Below are 12,419 nucleotides of genomic sequence, written 5' to 3'. Positions count from 1 at the left end.
TTGCTAGTTAGGCTACCTGCATTGTCTGTTGGATTGGTAAATGTTTTATCATGTTCCATCAAGATTATTAGAGTTCTTGTGCTTTACAAAAGAATAAAACATTTTACTTTATTTATTTTCAGAGATTTCAGAAAATATGACAGATTCAAGATAGATCCAAAATGATTTTCTAATTTCCTTTTGTACTCATATAATGGCTTCCAGAGCGATAGTTTTGTGATTTTTGCTAGTATTTGGTTGCCCTTTTGGTGACTTACTTATATTTTACAATTTATCTCTTTTATGAATCATTTATGTACTTTCCTTTCTGAATAATGCTTGATACTCTAGACACAGATATACATACATCTTATTTAGTTCCATGCTCTAAAGTGGGTAAACATTCACTATCATCCTTTAAGTGTCTTCTGAATAGTGACCATTCAAAATATCCGAAATATTTTTAAACAGGTATCTGATAATGACAAATATACCATACTCGTCTAAGAACTGAGTGTAGTCCTCTCAACTATCATTTATTCAGAAAATATATAACAAACTCACCACTGTGTCAATAACAACTACCACTTTTTCTTTGAATGTCAACAATACAATAATATCCGAAATAGCCTGTTACTCTCCCTTTACTACTAAGAGGTGACAACAACTTAAGTGACGTCATGAACACCAGTATATTCCAGGCATTTCAAATATAGGTATCCGAGATAGCAAACGTTTTCCATAGACCTTTGCAAACTCTGCTCACTCCTTTGACATACCGAATAGATTCTATATTATCCTGCTACTGTCAATATCATCAGCAGGATAAAGCCTTGCCGGATAAACTTATCTATCTCCAGTCATTACGTCACATGATGACGTCACGTGTTTAGCAGCAAAACAAAACTGCATAAAGATGCTATTTTATCGGGGAAAAAGAAGAATGAAACCATTTAATTATTCTAAAAACATGATAAAAAGCAGGATAAATCAAATACATGGTTGATGTCGGGATAGAGAAGGTTTATCCTGTTCGCTGCGAAAGTGAATCTTGGCTCGCTAAAGCTCGCCAAGATACACTTTCTCGCTCACCGGATAAACCTTCTCCATCTCGACATCATCAACCATGTATTTTCTATATTTACTAAATTTATTGAGCTTTTTCGCATAACATTATTTTCTAACTCATTCAATGAATTCAATATAGAACATACACTCATTCATTATTCTCTGTTATGTATTTTTCTTTCAATTGAGCGACCATATTAAAGAAACACAGGGTCATCTCATTTGAATGTAAGCTGGCCGCAATCACTTTTTGTTTTGTTTATGTTTGACGCGGTTCAAATATTAAGATTACCTTGAATTTGTTAGAAATGATTTTACTAGACTTTTTCTTTTGAAAAGAAAATATGTCTGGTCGTCCGTACCATTTTAACATTTCTGGTCTGCTGAATGTGTTTCTTCATTCTGATAAAGGGATACGACCATAATTGCGAAAATTAAATTGAGGACAACAATATACAATGTTTCCTGAAAGTTGAGGTTTTTCTTTCCATTCTGCATTTTATACAAACATGTTTTCAAACTGTACATGTGTGTTTTAATTGGTAGATACAGGTTAGTTTATTAACAACGAATATCTATTACGCCACCAGCTAGAAATATATTTATACCCAATTGTGCAGCATTGTTATTTATTTCTGAACTGACAAACATTTTTCAGATACCTATTATTTCCTACATACAATGAATTCATTATTAGCTGACCGGACAAATGGAAATCCACCAAGTAGAAAAATGCGCCGTACGTTATTACTGATATTCTGTGCGCCATACGTTATCATTTCCGGAAAATGCCCCGATATTAATATTACAGTGGTTATTCTAGCCAGAATGGGCATAAATGCTTAGATGACGACATATTACAACTTTTTAAAGTCAGTGATTTCAATTTAAATACATATATGTAAAAGAAACAGTGCATTTTAGAGAAGAAGCCGTACGTTACCACAATCAAACCGGTGGAAAATGCTCTCGCTTCGGATCTGGTGACGCCCATTTCAGATGAAGTACGGGACAAGAAATCATGAAATAAAATCCTGTGTGCTCGGAAAATTGTGGAGAAGGTTATTATATGTTCTTTTACACTATAGAACCACAAATTTCAGAAAAAAAAAGGGAAATATCTACTTTTCGACCGCATCCGCCATCTTGTTTGTTTGGGTAACGAACGGCGTGATTCTCCCCCGTGACCCAGCATATTGGGATTTCAACCCAACATATTGTATCTCAGACACAACAGAACGAAATTTAACCAGGTTTATCATTCCTTCTTAACACAAGGCAGTCCAAGTGTTCCATGGTAATCCTAAAGAACATACTCGATCAGTCTGCAATTCTTTCCTCTCATCGCTAGGGGGGTCCCTTTCGACCAAGAACACTGGACCGTTTAACATGGTAATGTTAAAGTCCCTATATCTCACAAATTGTATCGTCTTATATTATACACCTGATGCTCAAATGAAGATTTATATTTGTCTTGTATCATAGTTTGGGAACCATTCTGTTGAAAATATGTCAGAGTTAAATCGTATACATATACATGCACAGTGCGTTAACTTAAGTGCAGGTATTAGTTACCCGCACTCCAGAGAATGTCCATTGATTGGCTCATTTTTGCTAGGGTTTACTTATTGTGACGGCAGAGAAGCGATATAAATATCATATTCAGATGCTCATCCATTGATTACTTTTCTCTTGGGTTTCATATTGTGACAACAGGGAACGTGTTTTTATGTTTGACTATGGTACAAAAGAGAAAGAACTTCAAAACACTCGGCAATCTGATTTATACTCGGTGGGGGGGGGGGGCTTCTTTTTATTTCATAAATGTAACACATTTTTGAATGTTTAAATCTGATGTTGGAAGGAAACTGATATACATGTATATAATTTCGGTTATTTAAATTGGTCTACAATGAGTACATTTTCAAATAACGATGAAAAGCAATAGAATTATATCATTTGGCTATTTTTATAAATAATTACTTGAAAAAAAAAATGATTGAATAAATTTCTAAGTGATTAAAACAATATTATGCTCAAATTAAATATTTGTATCTATACAGTTTCTTTTTAAATGAAAACTAAACATCTTTTTAGTACACGTTATATTTTACGCACTACACACTGTAGGCGCAATATGAATACATAGTGTCATTAAACAACTGGTTGTTTTGTTGTTGTTGTTGTTGTTGTTGTTGTTGTTTTAAGATCAGTAATATGACATGCAGTTATCTCAACATAGTTTGTGTATTCTCTTATTCAAATTAGACATATCCTGTAAGAATGTCCTAGATTTTTTATAAATTTCTGCAGAAAAAGTATTTACATAAAGATGAGCATACATAATGTAGTATATATTATTTGTAAGTAACTATGAACATTTATATGATAAGAAATAATATTGTGTTCTAGAATATTTTATTTTATTATATGATCTAAATATAGCTGCAATCTCATTGGTCCAAACAGTAGTCAACAGAACTTTTTATTGAATCATATTTACTGGGTGTAGTATCATATTCACTGGCTGGATTGGATTTTCCAAGTCTAAAAATAGATTGAGATTCATATTCAATGATCATACACCGTAGACTGTTAATTACGCGTGTTAATTAACAAAATAATTGTTGCTTTTTGTTCTTTGTGGCATATTTATCGATTAAAATATCAATACTTTACTATTATACTTAAAGGCTACACCGCAATGATGAGTATAAACTGAAAATTATTTTTGTATGCGCAGCGTTCGCGTAGTCGTTGCACGCCTAACACGTGCGTCTTTTTTCCCGCGCTTTAACGAGGCAAAATTTGTACATGTATATAAGGTTATACTTTTGTGATTATTTTTATTTCTTAGCCTATTCATATAATAAAACAATTATTGACTAGTGAACCATTGAATATGATGTGATATTCACCGGCAGAAAGTCATATTGACTTCGGCTATCGCCTCGGTCAATATGTCATCTGCCGGTGAATATCACATCATATTCAATGGCTCACTAGTCAATAATTGTATAATATGCAGTATTTCCATGAATATATGTAATTAAATTGGATCATGTATTTCACACCAACAACGTCTGCATTTAATTCATTTGTGGTTTGTTGACATGTCTGATGGAAAATGTCATCAAGATTATTATTCATTGTATTATCCATTGTATTATTCATTTTAGTATTCATCTTATTATTCATTGTATTAGTCATTGTATTAAACATTGTATACTTCATTGTATTATTCATTGTGTTATTCATTGTATTATTACTTGTACTATTCATTGTGTTCGTATTCATTGTTTTATTCATTGTTTCATTTATGTTGTAAATCATTATGTTATTCAATGTATTATTCATTGTATTATTCTTTGTGGTATCATTGTATTAGTAATTGTGGTATTTATTGTATTATTCCTTGTGTTTTTCATTGTCTTGATCATTGTGTACTTCATGGTATTATTCATTATTTAATTCATTGTGATATTCATTGTTGTATCCATTGTATTATTCCTTAAATTATTCATTGTGTTATTAATTGTTTTACTCATTGTATTACAGATTTTCCAAATTATAGCATACAGGATCTTTCAAAAGCATCCGAAATACCACAAATAAAGAATGTTTTAGTAATGTGACATATTTAATCACTTAACTAAAATAGAAATAAATGGATTCAAATGCAGTAAACTAAATAGTAAACTAAAAAAGCAGGCCTTAATCGACTAATTGTATACATTATAATAATTCAATTAATTGGATGCACCAAAGAGCTCGAGTGTTATGAAGTGTTGTGCTGCGGCTAAATGGTCATCTGATTTGACTTTACTTGGCAAGGGAGGTTATTTCTGAAAAAAATCGGGCACTATGTACTAGTATAGAGTTTAACTTGAAAAAGGAGTAACATTTTCTTCTTCACGAATCATTCTTAAATTATTCCCAAGTTCTTATAGTTTTAAAAGAGTACTCACTCGCCATATAGCTGTGTTTTCTTTTGCATATATTTACCATGTTTCAGGCACTAATTGGATGTATTAGATTTTAATGATGATTCTGAACAAATCAGCGGAGAGAATACAATCAAATAAAGTATTAACAATGCTGGAATGTGTATCCGCCGAGGAAGCCGACAAGCAACCGTCACCTAGAGTAGTTAACTGTCATTACCCACCAAGGTATGATAAATGTAAATTATTTGTTGTAAAGAGTTTTGCCATGTTATATAACCAACTTTACCAACTTTATTATATGATCTAAATATAGCTGCAATCTCATTGGTCCAAACAGTAGTCAACAGAACTTTTTATAAAATCATATTTACTGGGTGTTGTATCATATTCACTGGCTGAATTGGATTTTCCCAGTCTAAAAATAGATTGAGACTCATATTCAATGATCATACACCGTAGACTGTTAATTACGCGCGTTTATTAAAAAATAATTGTTGCTTTTTTTCTTTATGGCATATTTCTCGAATAAAATATCAATACTTTACTATTATACTTAAGGGTTACACCGCAATAATGAGTATAAACTTGAATTATTTTTGTATGCGCAGCGTTCGCGTAGTCGTTGCACGCCTAACACGTGCGTCTTTCTTCCCGCGCTTCAACGAGGCAAAATTTGTACATGTATAATTATAAGGTTGCAATTTTGTGATTTTTTTTAATTTCTTAGCCTATTCATATAATAAAACAATTATTGACTAGTGAGCCATTGAATAAGATGTGATATTCACCGGCAGAAAGTCATATTGACCTCGGCTATCGCCTCGGTCAATATGTCATCTGCCGGTGAATATCCATCATATTCAATGGCTCACTAGTCAATAATTGTATAATATAACCCCGGGGTTATTTTGCATACAACTGTATATAAAGATTACAAATTTATACATTGTAACAACTTTGTAGATGTTATATTTGTATAAAGCTTGGAATATATAATGTTAAACCCGTCTGTGCTTTGTCATATGACTTGTCGATATTGTATGTGTACTAAAATAGAGAGAAAAAAATGTCATATATCTCCTGGTCTGTATATGTCTTCTTCAATATAAGACTTGTGCTAAAAGAATGTTTAGATAAGCCTGTGTTGATAAAATTGTGTATGATTTATCCACATTTTTATCATTAATCTTATATATATATTAAGTTATGATATATTTAAAGGCCACATATGCCTCAGATATGCTATCGTTTAATTTCTATAAAACATTTTTTTGTTATCTTGATACACGTTTCCAAAAAAAATAGAATAGAGAAAAAACCGAATCCCTAAAGAAAGCCAAACATGGCAAAATGGAAAATATTGCAGTCTCGGTTTGATTGAGCCTGTTCATGGACGGCACTGGAAAGTGCAAGTTACCTTACTCATTTGCCGTATAGATGAAAACATTATTTTCAGTTGTTGAACATGTATGATGCTCTAAATCCTCTGTTTAAACATTTCAAACACATGTTTGACAGTTTTAAAAAATAAGAAATGGATGTCTGAGGCATAAACGGCCTTTAAGATATGATTAGAAAGATTTAAAAGGGAGGGTGAAATTGGCGGAAAGCAGCGCCTTACTAAATCCAACCAGACAGGACCATTGTAACGCTACCCAGTAGGGCACCTAATAAAACCATTATTATAGCTTGTGAGGTGATAATAAGGACTAGTGACTTTCATATTCAGTTGAAGTTTATCTTCTGCAGTCGTCATAAATTGGGTTGAGTTTGGGGGCACAAGGTCAAATCATCGGTGTTTTAAACAGCAATTACAGCTTTTTTTAATCAAACTTAATGTCAATTATAGCTTCCTTTGATCGTTCTGTAACATAAGACGGAGTTTGGATTCACTTGCTTCAATTATGATAATTTGGTGAATGGCTTGCCAGTTTACTTTTTTCTGACATGCACAAACGAACGTCACAATGTCAAGTTAACTGTGTTAAGTGTGTAACATTTTTTCTTAACTGAGTGAATTGGTAAACATTATTTGTAAATGTGTTACTGCCGGGAGTTACGAAAGACCGGTAGATACATTTCAACTTCATGAATTGCTGATTTCATCTTCGTGAATACACGTTTTCAACATACGAATTTACAAATTCACAATTTCAGTTTCATGAATTCACGAAATCGTGAGCTCATGAATTTGAAATGTCCCCACCGGTCTTTTGTTGAGAGCATTATGTGTGTTTACTTTACTTCCTGTTGTCTTTTTTCTCAAGGTACCTTCCTCTGGAGGATATGAAGGCCCAGCAAATTAAAACAGTATTATGTCTACGAAATCCAAAAGACACGGCCGTGTCATATTATAATCATATGAAGGGTATAAAAATGTACGAATACGAAGGTAAATGGGAGAATTGGATATCAGGGTTTGCTGAAGGGAAATGTAAGTGACGTCAAATATTGTATATTGTAAAATTTTAGGGAGGTTTACTGGCATAATCGGACTCTTGTGCAATATGACCCAAAATATGAAGATAGAATAATCGGGCTTACAGCCGTTTTCATGTTAAATTGTGGAATTTTGAATCAGTCGGTGCTAGGGGTTGCGTGGACGGTACCTTGCACATTCCATGAACAGTCTCAATCACACCGAACCTGCAACAGCTTTAAATTTTGTCGTTATGTGTGTTCTTTATCGATTTTTTCCCTTTTTAACATGTAGCATTTAAAATCGATTTTCAATTTTATTTTAAGTATATCATCTTATCATTTTGGTTTATGCAAACTCTCCAAATTTTAGGCGTACGTGCGATCATGCTCGGTCGGTACTAGTATTAGGTTTTTTTTTTACTTCCGCACAAACTTTGGCATAATTTTGCAGTTTAACGGATTTGAAAAAATTAATTGATAACGGACTTTTATTCATCGAGTTGACAAAATTTGATGTTTTCATAAATCTGTCACCGCGGTTACTGTTACGTATCTACTAGCTCCATTCAATGGCAGTGGTGTTCTCCTTATTTTTCTTCTTTCCATAACATGTTGAAATGAATTTGCATGTTACAGATGAATACGGGAAGTACAGCCAGTATTTGTTGGAATGGCAGCGTGAGGTTGAAAAACAAGAATATCCTCTACATGTCATGTTTTATGAAGATTTGAAAATGGTAAAATAAATTCTTAAAGCAGAATGCCTCCATTTTCATGCTAATTTTATTTTCATAAAACTATCTAAAATGTACTAAAAAGAGTGAACATAGAGAGTACGTAATTACATTGCAAACGACTCTTAAAATTTACAAGATTTATCCTAGAAAAAGGTCAGATTATGCAAAAATATACCATACTGCATTAGTCACGCAGTAAAAAATATGACGATAAATACTGCCAAATCAGTCATTTATTACATAATTATGTAAAGTATTAATTTTCTTGAATTGTGAAATTTATTACTGTACATAAAGATCCTGTGACTTAATTTTGTCATGGTTTCATGTCATAAATATAATCACCGTGTGTATCCAGTAACGCAGGAATGTGCAAATAGCAAAAGTAACGCAAGATTGTGCAGTTTATTGGATAAAACGAGGACCGCGATAAGTAAATGGACAAACATTTTTCATTGTACACAAAATTGGAAGAAATGAATTAGCGTATTCGGTTGCTGCGACATTATACTTTAAACCTCATTAAAATATTTTCATAAATATGTTTATTTTTCAACATCATTCGTGACACTGACTAGCGTACTGATGGCAATTTTTAGTTTTGTTCATATCTTTAAATACAATAACATACATATTACTTTATGATGTTTTATATTTGGTGTAAGTGAGACATTTTCCCATCTACTCTTGTCATATTGCACTAAATTTAACAGATAAAACGTAATTTAGACCGTTTTTACGACGTAACGCCGAATTCGTGCATATAGCATTGAAGCAACGGCGGTTATCTCATTAAAAGTAGCTACAGTCTATATAAATTGTATTGTACCAGCTTCCTTCTATTGCTATACGACACTTGTAGTTAAGAAAAATGACTTATGTATATAGAATATGAAAAAATAATGTTTTAAATGTGTTAAATGAGCATATTTATTTGACAAAACACAAAAGTCACCTTCAAAACGGTACTCAGATTTTCTTTACCACGAATGATCTAAAGAAGTAAACATATTCCTGAAGAAAATTGTGATGGCGGTTAAAGAACAATGTCGTAGCAGCCGTATGTGCTAATTCTTTTCTTTGAATTTGATTAAGAATGAGATATTTTTTGTTCGTTTACTTACTGTGTTATTCGTTCATTACTTTTACATTTTTTGCACATTCCTGCGTTACTTGATATGCACGGTGATAATGCTCAAACTATTGCAGTTCCAAAAAGCATTATTTGTAAAGATATCACCTAATTTACATTTCATGTTAACAAAGGGAGATAATTAGAAATGTATTTTCTATAAAGTCTGAGTCAGTTTTTTCAATAAGAAATGAATGCATATATTTAATGATTACATATGTTGACAAATATTTGCAGTACATATTTTACATATTCTTCGATGTTTGAAAATTGTTTAGAGGAGCATAATTATATACATATATAAAATTTCACTTAAGTGTGGTTACAACCTTAATTACAACATACAAGATCTTTAAAAGTACCCAAAACTATCAACACAATCAGGTGAATAAAATATAAAATACATCTAGTTGTGAATAATTTATCTATAATAAGATATTGCATTCAGAATTCCTTCCTCTTGTTGTCCTCAGTCACCACTTCTGATTTCCACTTTCCAGTGTCTGATATTTTATGGGGTCGCACTGGCCTTGTGCTAAAAATACTAATTTAAAGTCACAGGCCTCATAGACGACTCGCAGTTCGGCTCCCCTCGATGACATTTTTTTATTAGTGCCCCTTCCAGGCAGCTATTTAGCTAGCTAACGGAAGGACAGTGGTAACTCTCAGGTGCCGGCTCGAGCCTAAAGTAATAAACAAAGAGCCAAGTGAAGCTAGAAGGTCGTCATAATACCTTTACAATGGCGATGTAGCATTTTTCCCTTAATTGTATTTGAATTTTAATGATAAATAAGAAGCAGTAAGCTAGTATGAAAAAGGACAAACTTGACTTTCCAGGGATTGCATGTCTTGAGTAAATAAAAGGTTTTCTTATAGTTTTCTCCATATTTATATATAAATGGGCATGTTTGCTTATCTTTTAATTATCAGAATTGGTAAGAAGAACTAGACAAAATGTTGAAGTTTCTTGATCTACAGTTAGAGGACAAGCTGAAATGTGACATCATTGATATGTGCGGTTTTGAGAAAATGCAAAATGATAAAGGAATTTAGGTGGTTTACAAGTTGACATGTTGTGGTCCCGTTTTGACAGGTGGTACTATTTTCTTTCAGGTCAAGTTGGTGACTGGAAGAATTGGTTTACTGTTGCACAGAATGAAATGTTTGATGATATCTGGAAGAAAGACACTAAAGATTTAACAATGTTTAAATTCAAATATACTAATGGCAGTGCTTGATATTTCATGTTACAAATAACTAGTGAATTATATCTTCAGGTGAAGTTTTCAGACAATATGTTTATCAATATTATTTACAGTACAGTCTGAAAACAATCTTTTAAATAAACGGCAAAAACACGGGTTTTTATGGAATTCCATCAATATGGACGTTGTCTTAATTAAACAAATTTATTAATTAAAATGTTATGCGTTGAACTATCATACTGTTGAGAAAAGTGGTTGAGTTAAATTTGAGAAGTACTTCTTACGGTTGATTTTTTTATAAGTGCTCTATATAGTGATGCGTAAAGAAAAGAAAGCTGGCCTTTACTGTAATTATTATGTAATGTTATAAATTATGTTAAAAAGTACCCGGTATTTAGGGATATTGAAAATAAGCTAATTTCGCGAAAATATAGTCAAGGCTATTAAAAAAGAGTTTATTTTTAAATTATTAATATTAAAAACGTATCGTATTTATAATTAAATGATTTGAATGACTAAAAGAATAAAAAAAAGAAAACGAATATTCTGTAATGAAATACTAAACGTTTGTATGGTAAGTAGTCCCCAAATAGTATATAAAGAACGCATGCATCACAGCTCATATTAAAATGTTATTTATTTTGTCTTAGTTACAAAGGTTTAGGAAAAAAGTATTGTAAGAGTTAAGTTTTTTTTTATAAGAAAAAAATATTTGTACTGAAAAAGTCTAAAAACAAGAGCCATGTCAACATGGCCATCCTCCGCCGAATGTGTTTGCTCATTGGAAGAATGTATATGTAGTAGAGCAGAATAATTCCATTTTAAGAGGTCTTTTGGTAATGAAAACTGATGGCTATAGTGACTACAGATTTGAAACCTATGTGAATACTGATGGCTGAAAATAACAAAGGGCAATAACTGAAAAATAATGCAGGGTAGGTTATTATTCTTGTGTGCTGCATCCCTCCTCAGTAAAATCTATCTACCTATGAAGTTTCAAGTTGATACCTCAAATACTTTTTGAGAAAAAAATTGAATTGAAAAATTAAGTATGAAAAAAAACAAAGGGCAATAACTCAAAAATTATAAAAGGTAGAGTTATCATTCTTGTGCAGTGCACAACTCCTGAGTAAGATCTATGCACCTATGAAGTTTCATTTTGATATCTCAAAGGCTTTTTGAGTTATGCTCTGGACAAAAATCTATTTTGAAAAATAACAAAGGGCAATAACTCAAAAATTATGAAGGGTAGAGTTATCATTCTTAAGCACTGCACTCCTCCTCAATGAGATCCATCTACCTTTGAAGTTTCAAGTTGATACCTCAAATACTTTTTGAGATAAGCTCTGGACAAAATAGCATGAAAAAACAAAGGGCAATAACTCAAAAATTGTAAAGGGAAGAGTTATCATTCTTGCGCACAACATTCCTCCTCAATAAGATCTATCCACCTATGACATTTCATGTTGATATCTCAAACACTTTTTGAGTTATGCTCCACTCAGGTGAAAAATTAGGTATGAAAAATAACAAAGGGCAATAACTCAAAAATTATGAAAGGTAGAGTTATCATTCTTGTGCACTGCACACCTCCTGAGTGAGATCCATGCACCTATGAAGTTTCATGTTAATATCTCATAGGCTTTTGGAGTTATGCTCTGGACAAAAATCTATTTTGAAAAATAACAAAGGGCAATAACTCAAAAATCATGCAAGGTAGAGTTATTATTCTTGTGCACTGCACTCCTCCTCAATGAGGTCTATCCACCTATAAAGTTTCAAGTTGATAACTCAAATACTTTTAGAGATATGCTCCGGACAAAAATGTCGGACGGAAGGACGTACGGACGGAAGGTCGGACGGACGGACGGAGACTATTTTTATATCCTCCGCCGAAAATTTTCGGCTGGGGATAATAAAAAAAGAACTA

The 12,419-nt window shown here is 32.4% G+C and overlaps 1 protein-coding gene across 1 annotated transcript; it reads left to right on the top strand.

Moving 5' to 3' along the window:
- Positions 1–977: 977 nt before the first annotated feature.
- On the top strand, positions 978–10,643 carry LOC132757224 (sulfotransferase 1B1-like). Its single transcript, XM_060748438.1, has 8 exons — positions 978–1,001; positions 1,520–1,589; positions 4,606–4,673; positions 5,083–5,219; positions 7,262–7,428; positions 8,052–8,152; positions 9,173–9,212; positions 10,398–10,643. The coding sequence occupies exons 1-8, from the start codon at positions 978–980 to the stop codon at positions 10,520–10,522; spliced, it is 732 nt and encodes a 243-aa protein (XP_060604421.1). The 3' UTR covers positions 10,523–10,643.
- Positions 10,644–12,419: the final 1,776 nt, after the last annotated feature.

The sequence above is a fragment of the Ruditapes philippinarum genome, unplaced genomic scaffold (genome assembly GCF_026571515.1).
Source record: "Ruditapes philippinarum isolate M1 unplaced genomic scaffold, ASM2657151v2 ctg2265_1_1_1_1, whole genome shotgun sequence".
Classification (NCBI taxonomy): Eukaryota; Metazoa; Mollusca; class Bivalvia; order Venerida; family Veneridae; genus Ruditapes; species Ruditapes philippinarum.
The sequence above is the reverse complement of the archived record's forward strand: the minus strand, read 5'-3'. Positions and strand labels throughout refer to the sequence as shown.

Bases quoted from the DNA above. Each gene is read 5' to 3' on its own strand.
- LOC132757224 (XM_060748438.1), top strand. From the start codon at position 978: ATGGTTGATGTCGGGATAGAGAAG. The intron at 7,429-8,051 runs GTAAGTGACGTC...TGCATGTTACAG, and splicing joins AGGGTTTGCTGAAGGGAAAT to ATGAATACGGGAAGTACAGC. The intron at 9,213-10,397 runs GTATGTGCTAAT...ATTTTCTTTCAG, and splicing joins AGAACAATGTCGTAGCAGCC to GTCAAGTTGGTGACTGGAAG.